At 45.0% G+C, this 27,044-nt stretch overlaps 1 protein-coding gene across 1 annotated transcript; it reads left to right on the top strand.

Annotated features, from left to right (window-relative positions):
• The first annotated feature begins 479 nt into the window (after positions 1-479).
• Positions 480-26,626, top strand: LOC144798359 (cathepsin K-like). Its single transcript, XM_078669194.1, has 8 exons — positions 480-539; positions 7,148-7,274; positions 13,176-13,298; positions 14,206-14,355; positions 18,029-18,247; positions 20,982-21,147; positions 23,824-23,929; positions 26,127-26,626. Exons 2-8 carry the CDS (start codon positions 7,149-7,151, stop codon positions 26,224-26,226), a joined length of 990 nt encoding a protein of 329 aa, XP_078525320.1. The 5' UTR covers positions 480-539; position 7,148; the 3' UTR covers positions 26,227-26,626.
• The last annotated feature ends 418 nt before the right edge of the window (positions 26,627-27,044 follow it).

The following is a 27,044-nucleotide window of genomic DNA, read 5'->3' as shown; positions in this document are numbered from 1 at the left end:
CATGCAGAAAGGGTTCTTTTATATACATCTCCTTTATTTGTAAGAACTCTCAGGTCAACCTGCCCTCATTAGTACAGCGAACACAGTACAGTATATTGAATTAGCTTGGCACTGAGGTCTTTGGCTGGGCGCTGCGAGGCTAGGGTATCATATCAATGCTGGTGACATGCCACCACCATCCTAGACCCTCTTTTGCACGAGTACTTTGGGTCAGTGACATTTGTACCACTAGTCGCGGGGAAGGGAAAAGGGGCTCCTTAATGCTCTCTGAAAAGCCCTTGCAGGGCTCTGCGTTTTCTAACCCGAATATGCGTGAGTTTTAATTTAGATCTGGAAGGGCTGGAGGAGAAGGATTTTCCGTTCCTAACGCACGAGGCAGGTATGATTCAGCCGCGCGGCCGGGCCCGGTCATCTTTCCAGACAGCCCCGGCACTTCCCTCCACCGAGCTCTATAAAACCCCCTCGGCCGAGCAGACCGTCCTATTCTTTGCAGCGTCGGAGGCCCTTCAGATTTCAGAGGATTCATCATTCTACAACAGGTACAGTGTGGGGTGAAAAACCTGAGATTCCTGCGGCACTGACAGGCACAGCAAGGGGTTCAGAACGATAGACCTATGTGGCACTGACAGCTACAGGCTGGAGTCTGTAACTTCTGGTCTCTGCACCACTGACAGGCACAGCAAGGGGTTCAGAACGATAGACCTCTGTGGCACTGACAGCTACAGGCTGGAGTCTGTAACTTCTGGTCTCTGCAGCACTGACAGGCACAGCAAGGGGTTCAGAACGATAGAGCTCTGTGGCACTGACAGCTACAGGCTGGAGTCTGTAACTTCTGGTCTCTGCAGCACTGACAGGCACAGCAAGGGGTTCAGAACGAAAGAGCTCTGTGGCACTGACAGCTACAGGCTGGAGTCTGTAACCTCTGGTCTCTGCAACACTGACAGGCACAGCAAGGGATGTACACAGTGATGTATCGGCAGCACTGACAGGTACAGGCTGGAGTTTGTAAACTCTGGTATCGGAAGCACTGACAGGTACAGCATGGTATTCCTAACAAGGGATGTCTTCTGGTATCTGCAGCGCTGACAGGTACAGGCTGGAGTTTGAAAACTCTGGTATCGGCAGCACTGACAGGTACAGGCTGGAGTTTGTAACCTCTGGTCTCTGCAGCACTGTCAGGTACAGGCTGGAGTCTGTAACATTTGGTCTCTGCAGCACTGACAGGCACAGCAAGGGATGTACACAGTGACGTATCGGCAGCACTGACAGGTACAGGCTGGAGTTTGTAAACTCTGGTATCGGCAGCACTGACAGGTACAGGCTGGAGTTTGTAACCTCTGGTCTCTGCAGCACTGTCAGGTACAGGCTGGAGTCTGTAACCTTTGGTCTCTGCAGCACTGACAGACACAGCAAGGGATGTACACAGTGACGTATCGGCAGCACTGACAGGTACAGGCTGGAGTTTGTAAACTCTGGTATCGGCAGCACTGACAGATACAGCATGGTATTCGTAACAAGGGATGTCTTCTGGTATCTGCAGCACTGACGGGTACAGCATGGTATTCGTAACAAGGGATGTCTTCTGGTATCTGGAGCACTGACAGGTACAGGCTGGAGTTTGTAAACTGGTATCGGCAGCACTGACAGGTACAGGCTGGTATTCGTAACAAGGGATGTCTTCTGGTATCTGGAGCACTGACAGGTACAGGCTGGTATTTACATTTTGAGTTATCTGCAGCACTGACAGGTACAGGCTGGAGTTTGTAACCTCTGGTCTCTGCAGCACTGTCAGGTACAGGCTAGAGTCTGTAACCTTTAGTCTCTTCAGCACTGACAGGCACAGCAAGGGATGTACACAGTGACGTATCGGCAGCACTGACAGGTACAGGCTGGAGTTTGTAAACTCTGGTATCGGCAGCACTGACAGGTACAGCATGGTATTCGTAACAAGGGATGTCTTCTGGTATCTGCAGCACTGACAGGTACAGCATGGTATTCGTAACAAGGGATGTCTTCTGGTATCTGGAGCACTGACAGGTACAGGCTGGAGTTTGTAAACTCTGGTATCGGCAGCACTGACAGGTACAGGCTGGTATTCGTAACAAGGGATGTCTTCTGGTATCTGGAGCACTGTCAGGTACAGGCTGGTATTTACAGCATGCCATATCTGCAGCACTGACAAGTACAGACTGGAGTTTGTAACCTCTGGTCTCTGCAGCGCTGTCAGGTACAGGCTGGAGTTTGTTACCTCTGGTCTCTGTAGCACTGACAGGTACACATTGGTATTTACATAATGATGTATCTGCAACACTGACAGCTACAGATTGGTATTTACATTTTGAGTTATCTGCAGCACTGACAGGTACAGGCTGGAGTTTGTAACCTCTGGTCTCTGCAGCACTGACAGGTACATCATGGTATTCGTAACAAGGGAGGTCTTCTGGTCTCTGCCGCACGACAGGTACAGATTGATATTTTCATAATGACGAATCTGCAGCACTGACAGGTACCGATTGGAATTCACATATTGATTTATCTACAGCACTGACAAGTCCAGATTGGTATTTACATATTGACTTATCTGCAGCACTGACAGGTCCAGATTGGTATTTACATATTGACTTATCTGCAGCACTGACAGGTCCAGATTGGTATTTACATATTGACTTATCTGCAGCACTGATAGGTCCAGATTGGTATTTACATATTGACTTATCTGCAGCACTGACAGGTCCAGATTGGTATTTACATATTGACTTATCTGCAGCACTGACAGGTCCAGATTGGCATTTACATATTGACTTATCTGCAGCACTGACAGGTCCAGATTGGTATTTACATATTGACTTATCTGCAGCACTGACAGGTCCAGATTGGTATTTACATATTGACTTATCTGCAGCACTGACAGGTCCAGATTGGTATTTACATAATGACTTATCTGCAGCACTGACAGGTCCAGATTGGTATTTACATATTGACTTATCTTCAGCACTGACAGGTCCAGATTGGTATTTACATATTGACTTATCTGCAGCATGACAGGTCCATATTGGTATTTACATATTGACTTATCTGCAGCATGACAGGTCCATATTGGTATTTACATATTGACTTATCTGCAGCATGACAGGTCCATATTGGTATTTACATATTGACTTATCTGCAGCATGACAGGTCCATATTGGTATTTACATATTGACTTATCTTCAGCACTGACAGGTCCAGATTGGTATTTACATATTGACTTATCTGCAGCACTGATAGGTTCAGATTGGTATTTACATATTGACTTATCTGCAGCACTGACAGGTCCAGATTGGTATTTACATATTGACTTATCTGCAGCACTGACAGGTCCAGGCTGGAGTCTGTAACCTTTGGTCTCTGCAGCACTGACAGACACAGCAAGGGATGTACACAGTGACGTATCGGCAGCACTGACAGGTACAGGCTGGAGTTTGTAAACTCTGGTATCGGCAGCACTGACAGATACAGCATGGTATTCGTAACAAGGGATGTCTTCTGGTATCTGCAGCACTGACGGGTACAGCATGGTATTCGTAACAAGGGATGTCTTCTGGTATCTGGAGCACTGACAGGTACAGGCTGGAGTTTGTAAACTCTGGTATCGGCAGCACTGACAGGTACAGGCTGGTATTCGTAACAAGGGATGTCTTCTGGTATCTGGAGCACTGACAGGTACAGGCTGGTATTTACATTTTGAGTTATCTGCAGCACTGACAGGTACAGGCTGGAGTTTGTAACCTCTGGTCTCTGCAGCACTGTCAGGTACAGGCTAGAGTCTGTAACCTTTAGTCTCTTCAGCACTGACAGGCACAGCAAGGGATGTACACAGTGACGTATCGGCAGCACTGACAGGTACAGGCTGGAGTTTGTAAACTCTGGTATCGGCAGCACTGACAGGTACAGCATGGTATTCGTAACAAGGGATGTCTTCTGGTATCTGCAGCACTGACAGGTACAGCATGGTATTCGTAACAAGGGATGTCTTCTGGTATCTGGAGCACTGACAGGTACAGGCTGGAGTTTGTAAACTCTGGTATCGGCAGCACTGACAGGTACAGGCTGGTATTCGTAACAAGGGATGTCTTCTGGTATCTGGAGCACTGTCAGGTACAGGCTGGTATTTACAGCATGCCATATCTGCAGCACTGACAAGTACAGACTGGAGTTTGTAACCTCTGGTCTCTGCAGCGCTGTCAGGTACAGGCTGGAGTTTGTTACCTCTGGTCTCTGTAGCACTGACAGGTACACATTGGTATTTACATAATGATGTATCTGCAACACTGACAGCTACAGATTGGTATTTACATTTTGAGTTATCTGCAGCACTGACAGGTACAGGCTGGAGTTTGTAACCTCTGGTCTCTGCAGCACTGACAGGTACATCATGGTATTCGTAACAAGGGAGGTCTTCTGGTCTCTGCCGCACGACAGGTACAGATTGATATTTTCATAATGACGAATCTGCAGCACTGACAGGTACCGATTGGAATTCACATATTGACTTATCTGCAGCACTGACAGGTCCAGATTGGTATTTACATATTGACTTATCTGCAGCACTGACAGGTCCAGATTGGCATTTACATATTGACTTATCTGCAGCACTGACAGGTCCAGATTGGTATTTACATATTGACTTATCTGCAGCACTGACAGGTCCAGATTGGTATTTACATATTGACTTATCTGCAGCACTGACAGGTCCAGATTGGTATTTACATAATGACTTATCTGCAGCACTGACAGGTCCAGATTGGTATTTACATATTGACTTATCTTCAGCACTGACAGGTCCAGATTGGTATTTACATATTGACTTATCTGCAGCATGACAGGTCCATATTGGTATTTACATATTGACTTATCTGCAGCATGACAGGTCCATATTGGTATTTACATATTGACTTATCTGCAGCATGACAGGTCCATATTGGTATTTACATATTGACTTATCTGCAGCATGACAGGTCCATATTGGTATTTACATATTGACTTATCTTCAGCACTGACAGGTCCAGATTGGTATTTACATATTGACTTATCTGCAGCACTGATAGGTCCAGATTGGTATTTACATATTGACTTATCCGCAGCACTGACAGGTCCAGATTGGTATTTACATATTGACTTATCTGCAGCACTGACAGGTCCAGATTGGCATTTACATATTGACTTATCTGCAGGACTGACAGGTCCAGATTGGTATTTACATATTGACTTATCTGCAGCAGTGACAGGTCCAGATTGGTATTTACATATTGACTTATCTGCCGCACTGACAGGTCCAGATTGGTATTTACATATTGACTTATCTGCCGCACTGACAGGTCCAGATTGGTATTTACATATTGACTTATCTTCAGCACTGACAGGTCCAGATTGGTATTTACATATTGACTTATCTGCAGCATGACAGGTCCATATTGGTATTTACATATTGACTTATCTGCAGCATGACAGGTCCCTATTGGTATTTACATATTGACTTATCTGCAGCATGACAGGTCCATATTGGTATTTACATATTGACTTATCTGCAGCATGACAGGTCCATATTGGTATTTACATATTGACTTATCTGCAGCATGACAGGTCCATATTGGTATTTACATATTGACTTATCTTCAGCACTGACGGGTCCAGATTGGTATTTACATATTGACTTATCTTCAGCACTGACAGGTCCAGATTGGTATTTACATATTGACTTATCTTCAGCACTGACAGGTCCAGATTGGTATTTACATATTGACTTATCTGCAGCATGACAGGTCCAGATTGGTATTTACATATTGACTTATCTGCAGCATGACAGGTCCATATTGGTATTTACATATTGACTTATCTGCAGCATGACAGGTCCATATTGGTATTTACATATTGACTTATCTGCAGCATGACAGGTCCATATTGGTATTTACATATTGACTTATCTGCAGCATGACAGGTCCATATTGGTATTTACATATTGACTTATCTGCAGCACTGACAGGTACAGGCTGGAGTTTGTAAACTCTGGTCGCTGCAGCACTGACAAGTAAGATACGTAGTTTACAACTCAAGATTTCTGCAGCACTGGCAGGTTGAATATGGGATTTCTAGTATGGCTTCTCCGCAAACAGGACCAGCTTAGAGATTGTAACTTAAAATCTCTGTTGCACTGATAGATCCAGTCCGGGGTTTACAACATACCATGTCTACTGCAGGGCCAATAGATACAGCGCCGGATTACTTGCCGACAGGTAGAATTTATAACAAGACTTCTCTGCAGCGCTGGCAGGTACAGTATAGGGTTTATAAGCATGGATTTCTGCAGCTCTAACAGGTATGGTTTGGGCTTTAAAAATGGAGATCTGCCAGACTGATGACTACAGTATCGGATTTATAACGCTGTTCATGCCCTGGGATCTGATAGCTATAATTTGGTGTTTTACCCTGAATTTCAGCAGTCATGTCAGGTATTTAATGGGGTTTGGCATGGGATCTCAGCAACCTTGACAGGTCACTATAGAGACACCTCGACAGGCACGGTACAGAGAACACACCCTAAGATCTCTGCAGCCCTGACACATGCATTTTGGGGTTTAATAGATTGAATATCTTCAGTCGTAACCTATATTATTCGATTACAGCCTGAAATCCCAGGTTCCCTATGTGGAAGAGTATGGGGTCGTTAAACTGAGATGTCTGCAGGCTGGACAGGTACAGTTTGGGGCGGGGAACCTGAGGTACCTTCAACCATGACAGGTCCTCTATGGGGTTTCTGGAAAGAAGCCTCTGTCATCTCTACAAGTATACTTAAGTGTTTATCCTATAAAATCCCAATAGACGCCACAGGTACTATATGGTCTCTGTTGCTCTGGCAAGTACAGTATGGGGTATGTACCCCTGGTCCTCCGCAGACGCGACTATTACCATGTGTGCCTACTACCCTTAGCGCCTCAGAGCTATGGTATGGAGCTACAGTAGAAGACGAATGCAACGTAGGCAGGTTTAGTTTAAGGTGCAAACCTGCGACTCTTGTGCTTGTGACAGGTGGGTTCATACCGGGATGCCTCGTGAACTGTGCTGTGATTTTTTGTAAGGCGAGATGTGATGCTCTGTTTCCATCCACTAGAATGTCCTGGGCTGCTCTCCTACTCCTGCTGCTCCCTGCGGCCATTGGCTCCCTGTATCAGGACGAGAGTCCGGACTCCCAATGGGAACACTGGAAGAAGTTTTACCGGAAGCAGTACAACAGCCAGGTAAGCGCCCGACCCGCGGGCCCCAAACGTGGACCAAGTGAGTTCTCAGGATATCCACCAGCACTGGCCTGTGGGGGCTGAGTGTAGGGAGCACAGAACATCCAGACTGTCATGAAACCCCTAGGAGAAGTGCTGTTAGAAAGCAATATAACCCACATATGGCCTGTAAGGTCAAAGAGAGACCTTTATGATGGACCTATAAAGTGAGGTGAGGAAGCAAGATGATCAACTTATGGGCTGGTTAAGTCCAGAAAGAGACACGCACGATGGGCCAATGAGCAGTACGGCTAGAAAGCAATGTAATCCACATAGGGGCTAGTGAAAGAATTGTTGATGAGCCAGAGGAAAGTTATGGTAGGGAGCGTTATACTCTGAATATGGGCTGGGACGGTCAAAGATAGACATTCATAATGGACTCGCGGGGAGCAAAGTTAGGAACCAAGCGTTTCATGTACAGGTCCAAAGATGGAGATCCATTGTCAGCCCAGGGTAAATGGGGTTGGGCCATGATTGGCTCAGGGGTGGAGTGGTGAAGTCCACAGAAGGGAACCATGGTGATCCTATAGGAATGGAGGTCAGGGAACATAGCACCCCGTAGTTTATGGTCCAGAGAAAGAGAAGGGTTAGGAGTCAATAGGAGTGCAGTTAGTTAGATTGGAATAACCCTCATAAGGAGCAGTGAGGATAGAAAGAACCTTGTTGAGCCCATGGAAAGTGTGGCTAGAGTGTAACAACAACATATGTACCAATGAAAAGAAGGAGGGCCTTGATGTCCCACGTGAGACGTGGTTAGTACTTGTGTACGGGCCAGTGATAGGGCTACTGAAAGTGGTCAGAGAGTAAAGTATAACCCTCCTACATAAAGGTGAGGTCCAATGAACTTGAACCCTGAAGAAATAAAAGGAAGCCCCATTACAGAGTCGAATATTCCATGTAAGGACTAGTAAAGCGCAGAAAAGATATCGACATAGGGACAAGAGCAGCAAGGATCAAAAACAAAGTATCCCTTATAGGGAACGCGAGGCCCAACCACAAGGAGATCATGGAAAGTGGGGCGGAGAGCCTGAGCAAGGCCGTAGAGGTAAAAAAAACGAAAAGTATGATGGGCTCATGTGAAGTGGGTGTGGCCCAGAGAATAGACCCTATAGGACCACGGAGGTCAAAGGAGGATAAATTAGAATGGATCCACCGGAAGTTGGGTTTGAGATCAGAATAGCCCAAACCAGAGAGGTCCAAAGAAAGCAAGAAGCAAACTGGTCCAAGAAAATAACAGAGAGGACAGAGTATTTGAGGTGAAGGTGGGGTCCAAGAGAGAAGGCAGGAATACGGATACTGAATGAAACATGTCACAGACAGACCACCACCAGGCAAAGAAATAAAGAAAAAACTCGATGTGCCCAAAATGCAGCCCCATGCAGAATATTCCACATAGAACTACGAGGCAGGAAGAAAGAGGTCAATCAGATGGGTGCAGGGAGAACAGGCAGAGCAGGGAATATCCGACATAAGGACCTACAAGGCCCAAGAAAGATATCTACTGTAAGCCGAAAGGTAGTAGTTTACAGCCAACATGGTGACTACGGACGCCTGGAGAATAATATCCATGAGAGGTGTTCAGAAAGCACAGACAGAGGAGGTAAAACAACATCTCAATTATTAAGAGGTTTTAAGACAGAGGGCGTTCCAGACACAGACAAATAAATGCAGAATGGTCAAAAAGTGAATATCTTGTTTGTTTTGGATGGCAGGTGGTGTGGGTGTTTGAGACTTGAAGTCAGCGCTGGTGAATACTCTAGGGGAATACCCAGGCGTGCAATGTGGGAGAAGGGGGGTACCATGTTGTGAGAGGTTGCAAGGGGGAAGTAACTCGTGGAGTGAAAAGGTGGGGATGTATATTGACCTGGTGTTGTTAGTCCAAATGTTTGCCTGAGTGTGCTCTGGGTTTAGTCGTCATTCTTCAAAAATGGAAAGATTTGACATATATGTTGTACTGGATGCAGAGTATGTTTGTGTTAGTTTTTCATGTGTTTTATTCAGTGTGTGCATAGTGAAATTGGTCAGTGTTCTGTCTGAATATAAGTGTTTGACGTGGCTCTGATGTGTGGTAGGCGAGTACCTCTTTACCTGCTGATGTGGTATGGTTTCAAAGGTTGTATTGCTGCACAGCTCTAGTGTTTGATTCTTGTGTAGTGTCAATCATTTTTCAGTACACATCCTGTAGAGGGTGTCATTGTGTTCGGAAGATGTGTTTAAGTTTTCTGATGTAGGGCCATATGTATCAAAAAGTCATTTTGCAATTCTCAAATAGCGATTTTTTTGCGAATCGCTATTTGAGAATCGCAAAATGCTATGTATGTAGGATTAGCAAATAATTTTGCGAATCCTACATATTCCTCAATTGTGAATCGCAAATTGCGCTTCGCAATTAAGGAATACCTCCCCATTCATTCCTATGGGCCTAGAGGCCCATCGGAATGAATGGGGAGATATTCGCAATTTGCAATTCTCAATTAGAGAATCGCAAATTGCGAATGCGAAATCAAGGGTGCCAGGGTGCCAAAAGGACACCCTGTTGCACCCCTAAAATGTACATGTGTGCGCATGTGGCACACATACATGCCCTAAGGGCATGTATGTGTGCCACATGGCACTTTGAAAAATGCAAAATAGTGCATTTTTCAAAGAAATCGCAAATTACCACCAACTTGAAGGTGGTGGTAATTTGCGATTCCTTATGGCCAAATTGCACATTTTCTGTGCCTCTTACATTGCATTTAAGGAATCGCAATGTGCGATTCCTTAAATGCAATCGCAAAATAGGAAATGGCTATTTTGCCATTCCTTATTTTGCGAGGCTTTTACCTCCCACTTGCCTGAATTGCGATCGGAAATGCCGAAATTCAGCGAATTTCGGCATTTGCGAACGAAATTTTGTTTCATACATATGGCCCGTAATCTCCAGGGAGTGCAGCACTACATGCAGAATAAGTGCTTTCTTTAGCCTAGCACATGTTCACGTTGGTTTGGCCAGCTAGTGTGACTATGTGTAGGTGAGCTGGAGTGTTGGACTGCACGTTTGAGCACAAGTGATGTTTTGGTGACAGATTTTATGTTGGAGTCTGGTCAAGGGAGTTTTGATCTGAGGTGATGTATGGCTAAACTCTCTATTTTTGTTTTGTGACTTGAATGTGTAGACATAGAGATGAGGGGGAAACCATTTGTCGAAGGTAGCCAGTGGGTTCCGTGTCATGGCTGTCACGTAACTGGGCGCCTGTTGACTACATGTCCTACATACATAAATGTTGTACGGTGTCATCGTGAGTGTGTAGATATGTGGTGATAGGGCCTCAGGTCCAAGACTTTCTTGTAAAGAGCCCTTTGTGAAATGCTAGTCACAAACTGGTTGGCTCGTTTCTTTGGTTGACCTGAGGTGTGGGAGCCTCACATCTTAAACCATTGCAGAGCTTCTGTGGCTGCTACTTGTTGTCTTTGTGTGCCTGCCTGGCTATTGGAGAGTTTAACATGTTCTTTTTGGGTGAATAGGTAGGCTATAGATACTGGAGATTGAGTGACTGTGAATGACTGTCCCTTTACTTCATATGCAAGAGAATGGCTGTTCTCTGTTTTATTGTTTTTGAGAAAGGGCGGTGTGTAGTATCCTGTGTGCTCCCATTCCCTGTATGTCCGCCCGGTGTCTGGATGGCTGAGAGTGACTGTTGTGATAGGATGCTGCCGTGTGATCTGCAGTGGATGCCAGGAGATACAGATGGAGGGAGGATGGAGCCCTGACAGGACCTACCTGCTGTTGCTGCAACCTAAGGGCCTAACACTAAATAAAGAACTGAGTTGACATTGGCACCGCTCCTTTAAATAGGCCCTCTGGTGAATGATGCCTCGAAACTTAGCAAAACGCATGCAGACGTCATCAAACACAGCTACATTCTATTCTTGGTGACTATTAGAAATGCAAGACTGGGTAAAGAGAACTGTTGTTTTACTGTACATTGGCTGGCCCTTTTAAGTGTTACTTCAAGTCCTGCTGGGGACAGCTGCCAGTTGTGTCCAGTTCTCTGGTATGAGAGGAGTATGGAATATCTTTTCTGAGCCCAGTTACTTTGAGAAGTCAGCTCTGTATTTTGATTGATAGCACTTCGGAGTGGTTGGGTACACAATGCAGAGGTTGGCCCAGTATTTCCGCAAAGGAGACCCCAAAAGCTCCAAGGAGATTAAAAATGCGACTCCTTTGATTGACACGCTAATCAGTAACATCTAGAATGTAGAACCACATCCTATTTTTACCTCTTAGTCTTCCGTTTACTCGATCTTCCTACTCCGTAACTCTGGTTCGTGCCTCTTGTCTCCATACCGTGTCCTTTCTTCTACTTCCCTCTTTAGTTCACTGTTTTAATGCCTCTGCTCGTTCCTCCGCATCCTCCTCCTCAAGTTGTTCAAGGTTTTACTGGGTATGTGTACCGTACAAAGTGAAAAATGAATTCAAATCGGTTGGGTTGGGCTGGGGTGAAAGCGACTGTGGTCAAGTTGTGCGACTCTAAGTTATTTTATGCATTGGTATAGCACATTCGACAATTTGTATGGACCACAAGGGCTTTTGGACCCCTTTGCAGCACTGGGGTTTTCACTGACCAGATTAAAAATGGTCTGTTGAGATTGCATTTGATTTTGTTTCCCATGATGTAGAAGTTAGTCATGCTGGATTGTGGTCTGTAAGGTAGGAGTCGACTGATAGATAATTCAGTGATGGAATAAATTGGAGAGTGGCTGGATGGATCCTGTTACAGATCTGCTGAAGATTATGATGATCACAAATGCTTGCGCTGAAGGTTGTTGCACGTTCTTTCATTCTGCTGATGTCTTTACAGATGCTGATTTCACAGCTCCCAGTGATTCTTATAAATCAAGTCATCTTTCCCCATGATGTGATTTTGATTCCATTTAATATGTATGCAGGTGTGGATGTATTTGAGTGGATGCGCCACTGAGGTGACCAACGCTTAGTCAATAAAAAGGCTTCTAGCAGGGAAGGAGGGCCCGAGTAGGAATGAGGAAAGGTACCAGATGTTGCACAGAGGTTGAAAATGGTGCAGCAGACCAGCTTCAGCGTCAGTTGTAAAATATCTTTTTTGAGCTCTACTATGTCCCATTGTCCATTGGTGAGGTGGACCATTAGCATTGGTGCTTCCTATACTTTTGTATTCGTCACACTAACATGTCCACTTACATTTAAAGACAGTCTTAGACAGGTAGGATTTGCTGGGCGAAATCTGTGACTTGCTTTGAATGTGTCACTGAAGTTCTCAGGCTAAGGAGCTCCTTTCTCAGGAGAGACGTGTCCTCTCGGGATCTTTTGATCATGTACTAATATTATGGTTAGCTCTTCCTTCTAGCTATGCTAAGTCTTTATTGTAATCGTTAGTCTTTTCCAGAACTGTGGGTCTTTCTGGATCATGGTAAGTTGCCAGTGAGATCACCCTGAATCCTTTCTCCCCATTTATGCTCTAATCATCTAACTTCTCATTATTTCCTCACTTCTTTCACCTCTCATACATACATCTTCCCCTTTTCTTCTCATTTTTTCTTCTATCATGTGTCTCCATTTTTCTTCGTTTCTTACATTTATGTTGCTACTTTTTCCCAAGTAGTCACCTCTCCAAGCCTATCAGCCTTCCCCTTCCATCTTTCCTCTCATACTTAGCCATCCATATGTTCTCGCATTATCTCCCCATTTTTGTTCTTATTTCCTCTGCTTCTTCCACATCGGCCTTTTGTCTACCTTTTTAACGCCCCTGTTGTAATCCAATGGCACTTACCTCTCCTTTGTTCCTTTTGAGTTTCCCCACTTGTGCCTACCCTTCATTCGTACTATTTTGTCCCCTCGCTTAGGTGGATGAGCTCCTGCGACGACTTACCTGGGAGAAGAACCTGAAGTACATCAATGGCCATAATTTGGAGTACAACTTGGGTGTGCATACCTATGAATTGGCCATGAATCACCTAGGAGACATGGTAGGTGTCCATCTCTTGCATGCTCACTCCTCAATGTACAAGCGGGCTTTGCCTTTGCGCAGATGCGTGGTACCTCTGGACTAAGTCATTATAGAGCTTTTCAAAACTCAAGGAGTGGGTCATTAAACTGAGGCCAATGACCATCGGACTCGGCCTTTATACAGATGCGCCTCTTGCCCACAGACTCAGCTATTATATTAATGCCAATGACCATCTGGCTCTTCGTCATACAAATGTTCCTTCCTATCCCAGACTGACTGCTATACTGATGCCACTGACCGTCAGGCTCAGTCACTATATAGATGTTCCCTATACTCCAGATTGGGTCTTTATATTGATGCTAATGACCATGGGGTTCAGCCTTTATACAGATACTTCCCACCATCATAGTTAAGCTAGTGACCACCTGACTCATCTCTTATTCAGTTACCAACCACAACCTGGCTGGGGCAGTACTGAGATGTTTGATGTCCCAGTCTTGAGCTTTGAATACTGTAGCCCCCAAGGTGGGTCATTATACTGATGTCTTTAGCCACAGGATGGGTCTTTATGAAGTTCCCTGTGGCCCTGAGGTAAGGCCATTTTTAAATGTAGTGGACCCAACACTGGCCTGTATGCAGATGCTGAGTGTGACCATGCTGGATCATTAAAAAGATTAACTCAGCTCCCTTAGATTATTATACAGATGGGAATAGCCCCCAATCTGCAACACTTTAAAAACAATTCCGAGATTCATCTATGCCCTAAGTCAGATCTTCAGGCATACTGTAGCATCCCAAAGCCCTGACTTTATGCATATATGGCCTCAGCACACAGGGCAGAACACTTGCACTGACAGTCAGAGTTTCAGGACTGCCGTTCATACAGATGCTTTTGGCTCTCTGAATGTCTCATTTTTTTGGTCCAGACCAGTGAAGAAATTGTGGCAAAAATGACAGGTCTGCGGGTGCCAGCGGAACGACAGAGTAACAACACCTGGATCCCTGACCGGGAAGGTCGCGTTCCCGATTACATAGACTACAGGAAGAAGGGTTATGTGACACCGGTCCATGACCAGGTATGGTGGGACAATATTAGGCATGTCTGCATGTGCATCTCTTCACTTCTGTGTATATCTTATGTGGAGGATAGTGCCGACGACCTCATCTAGGGTTTGGCCAAGGTCGGGAGGTCTTACACATAACCCTCTGATAGGAACCTTGGGCCATATTATCAAGAAAGGGCGATACATTATCGCCGCTTTTATCGGCAGGAAACTGCCGCTAAAGCGGCGATAATGGGCTTGATAATATGCCCTTGTTAATTCCCATAGAAGCCCAGGTTCTGGTGTTAACCTTTTTTACCTGCCTCTATGTCGCTGTTACCTCTGCCCTAGGATAAGACACTCGTTACAGTGCCTTACTTTGCCTGTGGATTTTTTCCCAGTGCATAAAAGTAGCGATTCACAAATGTTGCAAATTCAAATTGAGTTGCAAAATATTCGATGGTCCAATCTGGCAGCTTCCAGGATTGCGAATGCTTTTTGATTAATAAATCGCATGCCAGTTTCCATGTTTGTTCCAGGTGGGTAACTTGAGTTTTCCATGCCTCTCGGGACCCCTCAGCACTCCCATGTGTGCGCCACCTACGAGGATGGCTCTCCAAGTTGTGGAAAATTTGTGAATTGGAACAGAATATTGATTTTCAATATAGCTAGACAAAAAATTCAGAGCTCTTCTCAAGCCAATCGCATTTCTCAAAAATATCAAAATGTGATTGACAGGAGTCATAATTTATTGTTCGTGATTTTAAATGGCACATACACACAAAAGGGTTAACTCTTTAAAGCCCACAAAACAACAATTTTAAAGGCCTATATCTAAAAACACTGCTGAACGTAAACTAACAAAATCATTATTTCTGAGGAAAATTCTACTTTCATGTCCAGTTTGGTGTAAATAAATTCAAAGGTTTTGGCTGTTTGCTCAAGCAAATGTTCTGGAGGAGATCCAACTGGAAAACATTTGTTTCCCCCCTGCATGGATTTGCACGAAAATTTGCATGCCAGACTTCAGCTGACTAAGAAAAGTGATTTCCAAAATTGGCGCAAACACATCCACGGGTCAAAAGTTATAGACAATTCAAAAATGCCTTTTCAATGTAAAGTTGACGGAACCATAATTACACAGTGGCGACTGCTGATGTGATATAAACGGTGCTACAATACTTCTGTGAGCCCCTTTGAAATTGAACCCACTTTGGTGGACCTGCATGAAATTGAAAAAACTAAGAGAAGAGTAAACATGCTAAGTCTCAGCCAAATTTGGGACATTATACTTGCAAAAGTTACTAGTAAATCAAAAATGTTTTGACCCCTTACATCACTTCACCCCCCCCCCAGCCCACTGAAACTGCACGAAATCCCAAATAGCTTCACTGGGTGTAACTTGATAACTGCTTGCCCCGTTTGAAGCATATTCATCTAACAGTTTCAAAGTTATAAGCGTATGGCGTTTTTATTAACACCTCAGTTTAACTTTGCCAACCTTTGATAATTTGGAACTAAACCTGACATATTAATGCAATGCTATTCCTTCCTTGCCTCTGCCAAATTGTGTGCCCATTCACCACACACTGCCAAATGTATTAGCAAATGAACACTTTTTGGCTCCCCATTTTTAACCGGATCATCCATTTATGGATCTGCAGGGATTTTAAAGTACCAAGAGTAATCTCAACATTCTAAGTGTCATATTTGTCAAAGGTTGTCCACGATATAAACAAATCAAAAAATGGCACTTCATCTGATAAGGTATACAAAAATGTTATTCCTTCCAAGCCCATCCTCACCTTATTCAAATTGCTAATATCTCAAAAACGACTGCATTTATTTCCATCAAACAAAAGCCTACTTTCTGAATTAAGGTCTACTCTCTTGCTAAGGTTGGTGTAAATCTGTTGAGTGGTTTTGGCTCTAGACATGAGCAAAATGTCCTATTGAAGACAAAATGGGTAAACATATATTTTTAAAGCCTTCCTTAACTTTTATTACCTAGCATCACAGAACTGCATAACATTTAGCATGCTGGGGCAGGGGGGGGGGGGAAGGGGCAAGGGGTGGTCAAACTAAAGGACAAGAAATTATTTTTCAATGGAAAGTACAGCTGAACTACAGTGTGGAGACTGGCACTGTGATATACAGAAATTATGCTATCCTTTGCTGTTTTCAAGATAGACATTACTTAAAAATAAATATAGGGCCAGGTGTATGACTGTTTTTAGAAGTCTCAAACTAGAAATTGTGCCATTTGCGACTGCTAAAAAAGGTTGTATCATGTACAAACCCTTTTTTGCGAGTCGGTAACCTATTACCAACTAGCAAAATCGGGTTTGAGAGTCACTATTAGTAAAGGGTATGACAAGGGCGTCCCGTCCTAATAGCGTGTTGCAGGGGGATGTATGATTGTTTTGCGACGCAAATGCAGTCCAAAACAATTGCAGTGGCCACAAGCTTCATGTTGGTGATAAGCCGTTCGCAAACAGGAGGTGGTCCCTTAGGGATACCTTCCCCTTTGTGAATGGGGTCGCCAACATTTTTTCAGAGCAGCAGTGGTCTCACGGACCACTGCCTACCCTTAAAAAATGAAAAGAAAACTTTTCATTGTTTTCTTTTAAGCGCATACCGCTTTCCTTTTAAGGAAAATGAGCTGCATTTGTAAAAAAAAAAACATTGCTTGATTTAAAAAGCAAATACAGACAACGTGGTCTGATGTCCTTAGCAGGCCACCATCCCTGTGTAATTGTCGATTCCCAGTTGGTCGCAAATTGCGACCTGCCTCATGAATATTGATGAGGCAGGTCATTTGTAACCCCGTTGGGAATCTGTAAACTCGTCGGTCATTCACAGAAAAATAAAATGATAACGAAACAATATCATTTTATTTTTCTGTGACTGGCTCTAACATGCAGGCAGGGTGGGGCGGGGCCTGGTCATGACAGGCAGGTGGTGGACACTTAGACGTCCCCATGTACGTTTGGCCGGCCAAACATATATGTGCACTTCTATTTCTCCAACCCAGCTGTGTTCACAGCTGGGTTGGAGAAAAGCAGCCGGCTACACAACAGTGTCTGAGCGGCAGAGTAGGCTGCTCAGACAAATCCTGGCGCTGTTCTCCCAGCAAGAGAGCAACGCCAGGATTGGCTGGGCAGCCTCTGCCTTCCCAGAGACTGCTGGGGGAGCTACGAGGTGGCGGTCAACATCGGAGGCTGCAGCGAAAAGGTCAGTTAAAAAAAATATTAGTAAGGAATCAACATGCAGGAAGACCTGTCAATAGACAGTAAATGTCTTGGCAATTCAAACATATACATTATAGATGACACATTAGAATTTGATGACCATTAGCACTCTGGACTACAGTGAAAAAGACAAATGACCTTGATGCCAGGTTAATCTAGCCATGGAGGAGTCAAGGTCCTGAAAGAAATGCTTGGCATCTAAAGAATAGCCAAACGGGATCAATGCCCCTGGGCGTCGAGTGGTAGATAACAGCGATTAGCTGCCCGAGGTCCTCAATAAAAGAATGAAACATTAATGGCAGGAATTGATACCTCAGCTGTTGAGGATTCGAATGAGTTTCTGGGACATTTCAGGAGTGAGGTGATAGGACCAGAGTCCTAGAACAAGCTTCAGACGGATATTTGAGCAAGACGCGACAGCTTTCAGGTGACACTCAATCATTCATGTATTCCAGGGTCACTGCGGCTCCTGCTGGGCGTTCAGCTCTGTCGGTGCTCTGGAAGGACAACTCATGAAGAAAACTGGGAAGTTGGTGTCCCTCAGCCCCCAGAATCTGGTAGACTGTGATAAAGACAACTATGGCTGTGATGGAGGCTACATGACTAATGCTTTTGGATATGTGCGGGACAACCAGGGGATCGATTCGGAGGTTTCATACCCATACATCGGCCAGGTAAGAGTCTTGACCTCCCACAGGACTTCTAATCATAACTGAACTTTCTGGTGTCAAGGGCTAGCATCAGCCATGACGCTCTGTGTGACTACACTGGACTGGGATTCTTATAATGTGGACGGTTAATAAAATGCAAGAGTTTGGAAGTACAAATAGGGCCTCAACTAAGGACTCAAAACTTCAGCAGTATAGTGATAGACCTAGGATAAGAATTCTATGTCTTCATTTTTGTGGTAGCTTTTGTTCCTCAGGCGAGAAGACGGGGAGGTGGGACTGGTGAGTGGAAGCTGCAGTAGAAGATTAGGCGGTGGAGGCTATATGGAAAACCGAAGTGGAATGAGCCCAAGTAGACAGAATTCGGATCATCTCAAACTGGATTGTCCAGGGCTGGGGTCATTCAGTGTTCAGGTTTGGCACAGTCTCAGTGCCTCAGGTGGGGATAGCTCAATGTCCAGAGGTGGTGTAGTGTCTAATTGTTCAGGATTATTATTATCAAAGTGAACAGTGTATGGATCATTTTAGGATAACCAAGGTTGAAACTGCCAAAGGGCTCCAAGCTTGAAATCGTTTCGGTGTCTGGGATTCTGATTTTCACAAATGTCTAGGTCTGGGATTGTCTCAGGGTGTCAGAGTTTCAGATCTCTTGCACTGTTTGGGGCTGTGCTCGCCTCTTCATAAACAGGGCTGCACCCATCTCAGGATATCCTTGCATTAAACCATCTTGAGATGTCTAGGTCGGTGAACTACTAAGTATGTCCAGGGCTCAGATCCTTGTGAGACATTCCACCTCAGATCCTCACATGGTTCCCAGGATTGTCTTAATGTGTAGGGCTGGAATTGCCCCAGGTAATCCAGGGCTGGGACGGTTTTAGATGTTAAAAGCTAGAATTGTCTCAACATCCATGATAAGTATCGGCTTTTTATGATCTGGTTTGGGATCACGTTGGAATGTACTGGACTGGAATCATTTTTAGCTTGGATCTTGTCAGGGGTTATTTCATGACACTCAGATTTAGAACAGTCTTTGGATATCTAGTTCTAGATTCATGCCAGGGTGCAGAGTAAGTATCTTCCCAGAGCACGCAGATTGAGCATGCCTATGAATGTTAAATACCTGTATTGTCCCAGTGGGCGTGGATCTAAATGTCTTACTGTCTATGGGATGAACAATCACAGAATGCTCACAGGTATATAAATGACAGAACCCGCGGATGTCCATGTCACCCTTCATTTCTGGTGCTGAGCTTGCCTGGGGATGGTCAGACAGACAATATCTTAATGTCTTGAGATGGGATCGTCTCAGGATATGTAGGAATGGGATTGTCTCTGAATGTTCAGGGCTGGGGTTGGATCTGTAGAAAGAGCTTCGATCACTCCAGGTTGCAGGGTTTTGACAGTGTTATGTTTAGGCTTGGGATAATTTCGGTGTCAAGATCTCTATGCTGTCCGTGGCTGGAATTATCTCTGTGTCCATTCAGGAAATAATCTTACGTGTCACAGGCCCGGTAGTTGTTAGGGTGTTACGAAATGATGTACAAGGCTGTTGACTCAGGATGTTCAGAACTGAGATCATATCAATTTCCAGGGATACAACTGACTTGGAAGCCCCAAGCCAGGGATTTCCCCAATGTTCATAGGTAGGGCTATCTTGTTATTCCCAGGACCGGTACCATCCTGTAAATCCAGCAATAGGATCATTGCACTTCTGGACCCATTGTTATTATGGTATGAGCAAACTGGGTCTGGTATTTGATAACCAAAGCTGGGATTGTCTAATAAAACCAGAGTTCCTAATACCTTGGGTCGTCTGAGACTTAGAAAACGTCAGGATGTCAAGGACTGCGGTCATCTGGAGATGTTCGTGACTGGTGTCCTCATAACATGTCAGTGCTAGGATGGCCATAAGATGCCTGGGGACTAGGATCATCTCTGGGGTTTAAGGCTAGAGCAGTTGAAGATATCCAGCTCCTATGACCAGCTCCAACAAAGGCATTATCGAAACACTGGACAGCTGGGAATGTCTTACGACGTAATATTATTGTCTAAGCATTTCCAGGACTGGGACCGTGTTGAGATGACTAGCGCACAATTTATGTTTTCTAAGATCAATATCTCAGCATACCTAAGGCTTTGATTGTCCCTGGTTGGACAGATGTGTGACTGTCTGGTTATTCAGTATTTTCTGGCATATATTGGCAGAGGAAGTCATACTAATTAGACCTTGTAAGGATGTTGAAATCTGGAATGGTCTCATTAAGCGTCTCATGAATCCCATGGATGCGATCGTTCTAATGAAGTGTCTATTACTGGCGTCGTCTCATTGTCTCACTGTAAAGGGCTTCAAGGTATCCAAGATTGGGATTGTCTCTGGATATCCAGGGCAATGACCGTCTTGTAATGCCCAGGGATAGAACAGTCTTGGAACGGTCAGGAAGAGAAATGTCACTGGATGTCGATGGAGTGTAGCAGTTTTCAGCGTTGTGACGATCTTCAAATGTCAAAGTCTGGACAGCCTTGGGGTGGCCCACGCTGGTAGCTCCACAAGATTTCCTGAGTTTGGACAGTCTTGGGGCAATGTGGTTTATTAATGTTGTAGTGCGTCGGCTAGAATAGTCAACGGAGGTCAGGAATCTGAAGGTCTTGAGATGTCGAGGGATGGGGTGATCTTATATAACAAAGACTGGCATTCCTTTACTGGCCACTACTCTTTTCTCTGTCTCTCTTTTCTTTGAAGGATGAAAATTGCCTTTATAACCCAAGTGGTAAAGCTGCCGGCTGCGCAGGATTCAAGGAGATACCCCAAGGCAGCGAGAAGGCCTTAAAAAAAGCTGTTGCTAAAGTGGGCCCTGTGGCTGTCAGCATCGACGCAAGTCTTCCTTCTTTTCACTTCTACAGCAAAGGTAACACATGCAGCAGTGCTTCAGGTGTATTGCAGGGTGCGGCATTGTTCTGAGACACTGTCGCTAAACTTAAATTATGGGGTCTGAAGACCACTTGCTTGACAGGCCTCTGGATGAGCCTTCATGATGGACCCTAAGTAGAAGCATGCACTGGTTATCAAGCTTGCCTGGACACTGGCTAGAAACATACATAGGGCGCTGTACTATATTTGGTTGGGGCAGATCTATACTTGGGGCATTATGCCAGCATCTAAGTGATGGAACCTTGATAGGCGTGTCCTGCTTGACTTTGCTCTAGATTAAACCCTGCACATGGCATCATTTCATATATGGATAAAACAAATATGAGACTTTTGTGCTGTTATGTGTTCTATGCATTACAACATACCTTGCACAACCCTAAATCCACCTGATGGGCCCAGCATCGCAGCAGCCGTTGATCGCATTGACCATTGCAAGACAGCTGGAACATTCCTCTCTAACTCCACTATCATCGAATGGAGAATGCTGCAAGTTCTGGCCTCACACCAGTTCTTTTTAATAACTCTAGCTATAGGACACCGCTCACTGCAGCAGTGCAAACATCAATTACCACACATATGGCGTTGGCTCCCAGGTTTATCTCAATCTTGATGAAAGCTATTTTAATTTCAATTGAGTATAAGCCTGCCTTCAACACATACAATACTGGATGGTGATTGAACAGAAATTATAGTGAATGTGTTCGGTTAATCCGATTTTTCCCCTTTCTGACTTACCCATCCACTAAGCCAATCTCGCGTGCCTGCTCAGACTTGCAACTTAGTTGACCAGTGTGACTTCTCAGGTCTCCATTATGGCTAGCATTAATACATTTACCAAAGGTTGCTTTCCACCCTCTACATCTACTATGCAGGATCCTCCCTTACTTCAGGCATCTCACAAAAGGGTCCTGATCCTTGCAGTTGTAACATCCCACCCGGACTACTGTAATTCCTACTATTAAAGGCAGACCAACTAACACACGCTTTAATTTCAGAGAGCACCAAACCATATAGCTCATCTCATTTTAGTGTACATTGCCATGCTCACATTACACCTCACCTGCAATGAAAGCCGTGCAGCGGTTGCTGGTTAAAGAAAGAGCACAGTTCAAGACTTCTCGTTTACAAATAACGACATGTCCATACTCTACGATACCTGTTTGAAGTTTACTAACCCTGCAGATCTTCCTGAAGTCTAAGATCCGCCAAACTCAATCTCCTATCCATTCGCAAGGGGAAGAGATTTTTAATTGGCAGATCATTGTAAAAGACTCAACTTTTCAGAAATCTCAGATTATACAAGAGCTTGAAAGCACACCGTATTTTAGCTGCTTATGGTCCTAACGAGGTCCAACTTCCTAACCACCTAGGTCTCCTCCAGCATATCAACTTCCCAGCACTCTGTGACTGGGTGGGATACCGGAGAATGGCTGCTTTTCGTTGGCAGATAATCCAGTTTGTGGCCACTCCTAGACACATGGAACACACTGACAAAAAAAAAACATTTGTAGAAAAATGAAAGCGAGCCACTTGGGATGCCTGTCGAAGAGCATAAGAAAAAATGCACTAATTTGGAGGGTAGGCGCGAGAGGGTGATTTAAACTTTTCCGGATCCAGTCTTGCCCTAGGAGGAAATTCAAGAGGAGAGGAAGCTTCAGGTTGAAAAATCTATTATAATGAGATTGCACTAGCAGTGGAGGCTGGTAAGAAAATAGATCCAGATAATAACGGTAATTTAAGACCTGCAGATTGTGGGCAGAATCAGCTGCTGAGCCTAAGCTGAGCGAAGGAGGCAAGCAGGGGTGTAATGGGTTTGGAACCCTTCTTGTTGGACCACGGTGCTGCATTCTTATTAGGAGCTTTAAGATTCAGGCCTCATTTACGAGGTTTTGCCGTACGGCAGCACTGCAGGCCTTCCTACGGCGCTGCCCTACCGCAAAAGAAAAGAGCAGGAATGCAACAAATCTATATCATATGGCACAGTGCTGTCTTTTTCCCCTGCGTTGGCGCACAACGGGCTGCTGTGCGCCAACTCAAACACCTATGCACCATGGTGCAAAGGTGCCCGTGTTGCAGGGATGAATATTTTTGTGTGGGAAGCAAACCTTCCTGCACAAAAACAATCACAGGGCTTTTTCTTCTTTCTATGTGTGCTGAATTCTGCAGCACACATAGAAAAGGAAAAACATGGAGAAATAAAGATATTGCTCCTCGTTGTGCCATCCTTACACCTCCCCTGGGGAGGCGTGAGTTTTTGGCATTGCCTCAGAATTACGATGTCTCGTAAATCAGGGCAGTGTCAAAAAGCCATGGATGTTGCTGGGAACACCCTCAGCAACACCCATTGCACCCCCCTTTAACTCAGAAAACTTTGTTAAAGGGAACAATATTTACGAAGCAGCATTAAGCTAAATAAAGTGTCTTAGTGCAGCCTGGTAAATATGGAGCAGGCTGCTGAGCCACCGGAGCATGTTCCGGCGGCGCACAAGGGGCCTCGTAAATGAGGCCCTCAGTATTGTAATGAAACTTGACCTGCTACTTGTTTAGGATAGATTGATGGAACATTCAGAGCTAATACAAGAAACTTTGCCTTATGTCATAAACCCACAATGTGTGCAAGATCTCCTTACATTTTGCATCTCTGCCCATCCAGGTGTGTATTACGATAGCAGCTGCAACCCCGAAGGAATTAACCATGCGGTGCTCGTGGTTGGCTACGGAACGCAGAAGGGTACAAAGCACTGGATTGTCAAGAACAGGTATGCCTTGGGGACTATGCTTATTACACACACAATGACTTTTAAGGAAATAAGAGTTTATTGGCAGATAACATTGTGAGAACTATCAGTCAACCCATGTCCTGATCCTCTCCTAGTCCACTGTAAGCATCCTCAGGACAAGGCGATACAAGGGACAGCCTGCATAATTACAAATTTGAGGGATTTTGAATGGTGTGTTTGATCTGGGGAAAGGAGCAGTATGGTGAAATAACTGTGGACCTACCGAAATTCATGAAAGAAAGGTCTTCGGGAGTTGGCCCACCATGGGTTGAACTCAAAGAAAGGTTCTTGATGGTAATAAATCGCATCAATGGGGCAGCATAGTTCTGTCCCTTGTATCGCCTTGTCCTGAAGAAGACCCTCCGTGCCTTTCACTCAATCACGCACCTTATTGGGTCGAAATGTCGACGTGCTTGTGATAATCCTGACCTTCCTCTCTCTGCCGCACCTGAAATAGAAATTTTAAATCCCAAGCGGCTCGGAGCTTTATGTACCTAGGGAAGGATGGCCTTTGAATGACCAGTTCTAACAATTAATACAGCACTGTATATATCTTGTTAACATTTAGCACTTTTTTTCTCACTTTTTTTCACTATATCACTTGCGCCGTTGGAACAAATTGTATGTTCATGAACTTTGACAGCCTTCTAATGTCATCTCGACACCATAAAATGTAAAAGAATTTGTGGATTTATCGCTAAATACAGACTTTGATTGATTTGATTTTGATGTGTTATTTGATTCATGTTCTTTGTCCTTTATTCTCTTTCATTTTCTTTGATTATTACTTAAAAGTTTGAATCCTGTTTTTGGTTCTTGATTGGTTATTACTTAGTAAACCGAGATTCAATTCTGTGCCCTGTGATTTTAGCAGTAAATGACGCAGCTGTGTGGATCCACTACCCTGCACACAGCACTCCTGCACACAAGGCTTACAATGCTGAGGAAGAATCCAATGATATGTGTTGGCACCCCTGCCCCGTTTTGATCACATCACAGCAATACACAGACTCCTAGTGGCTGTGCCTCTTACACGTAACACACGTTGGAAAAGCCAATAGATCTTGGTTTAATTAGGGACTTAGCTTCAGGGGGGTGTTTGGGACATTACACCCCCCTAATAAATGTATTCTGTAGTAATTAGTTGGTTGGGAACAGGCGCTTTGAGTCGTGTATGGTGAGGTGTCAGATTTCACCTAGGATTTTTACATGCGCACACAGACTAAAACACACAAACTTTCTTGAGTTTTGAAGTTCTGAAAAAATATTGGTTATTTTACCAAATATTTTAAGTACCGCTAACAATCCGCACTGCTCTCCCTTTCCACTGCCCTTTAAGCCCCCTTCATGTCCTGCTTCTCAGATAATGTATGTCAACAAAATATGTGATTGTAGGGAAATCTGAAGCTCACGACTTCCCTCACCCCAACCCCTCCGAAGCTTACTGGCCAAGCTACGCCCCTGGGTTTAATAACCCATGCAGCGTTAACACATTAGAGCGAGTCATGAAGTAGTCCCACAGGCATTTCAGTGCAAGCACTCAAGTGGAGCTGCAAGGATACACCCTAACAGCCAATAGCAGTCATTATGAGATGAGCATCACTGTGCATACACTAGGCGCGATTGTACTAAGTCTGAAGCAAGTGGGTGAAAGGGACGAACACAACACACACACGCACGCACGCACACACACACACACACACACACACTCTCTCTCTCGCTCTCTGGTGATATTGTTAGTAATGCCAAGGCTGCCTTGTGGGCCCCGTAGGGGACCCTCCAACAGGGCGGCCGCCTTAGTGCCACAGGTTTTCTCCACTAAGAAGGTGTTGTGTAGTTTATTTATGTATGTTGCTGTATGAGAACGGATGAATGTTGCCGATATTGACACTATAGCTGTGCTGTCAAAACCAAGACCTAAAAAAAGACAGGATGTCAAAGCTGCCCTCAGAGAGCGGGGCCTTATCTGTGCCCACCCTAAGGGCCTCATACAGCCGGGTTATGTTCTTCGTGCCAGTCGTGGGCAGGCTGAGGCTTGCTGGGTGGTTGTAGTCTGTAGTGAAGACAGATGTACGTGTCACCGAGATGGGATGTGCCAGGCAGTACCATGTGACCTGCAGCAGAGAAATGTCCACTCAAACTCCAGTACTTGATATGCCCCTTCTCTTTTTTCCAGCTGGGGAGAATCCTGGGGCAACAAGGGCTACGTCCTGATGGCTCGAAACAAAGGGAACGCCTGTGGGATCGCCAACCTGGCCAGCTTCCCGGAAATGTGAGCGGATCAGAGGTCCCTGGAGGACGAGGCTGGGCTCCTCGAGTGGTGAGGGGTGCACCTTCAGGAAGGCACTGGCCCAGGCGCTACCCATTCTGAAGCGGGCCCCTCAAGCGAGAGGAAGAAGAGCCTCAGACACCTTACTCGCCCATCCTCACTGACGTCACCAGCTGCTCTGCTTCCCTCGCTGTTCTGTGGATAACCCTGAAGTCTGTAGTATCCTGGGTTGCTATTAGTTATGCTGTTTCAGTGGAACCCTGCCTGAGTGATGAAAGATGGAATGTTGGGATTGGGATCTCACAGTTGGAGAAGGGCTGAGCGCCTAGCTGGGTGCTCCTGGTGGTGCTAATATCTACTGTACTACTATGCTGTAACCAACCTGAATAAATCCTCCTGAAATACTACTTCCAGCCTGGACTTGGTTACTACAAAGTCCTCCCTCACCTTTGTTGTTTTCATGTTATTGTTTATATTGTCATTCACGTCTTCAGGGGGTAATGCTCTCCTTGTGGCTTTTCTACCGCCTCCTTCCCAGATGGCCGTGTTCTTCCTGCGCCCTGCCGAGTCTCTTCACCTCATACAACCCCTGTCCGTACTCCCTGTGCCCACTCGGCGCCTCTCTTCAGCCAACTCCCAGTTTCTCCAGTGCTCTTCTTTCCTAGTCTATTACAGAGTTTCGTTGGCGTGTTCTTGGGTGACTCAACACTACCCTCTTCTGGCCAGTTTTATTATGACATGAAGTGTTCACTTTTGTTTCATGATTAAGAAATGTTCCTGTGTACGCCCTGGTCTGTGCAACTTCAAAGTGTGATGTAATTTCCG

This window comes from Lissotriton helveticus, chromosome 12 (assembly GCF_964261635.1).
Source record: "Lissotriton helveticus chromosome 12, aLisHel1.1, whole genome shotgun sequence".
NCBI classification, from domain to species: Eukaryota; Metazoa; Chordata; class Amphibia; order Caudata; family Salamandridae; genus Lissotriton; species Lissotriton helveticus.
This window is presented reverse-complemented; position numbering and strand designations above follow the sequence as displayed.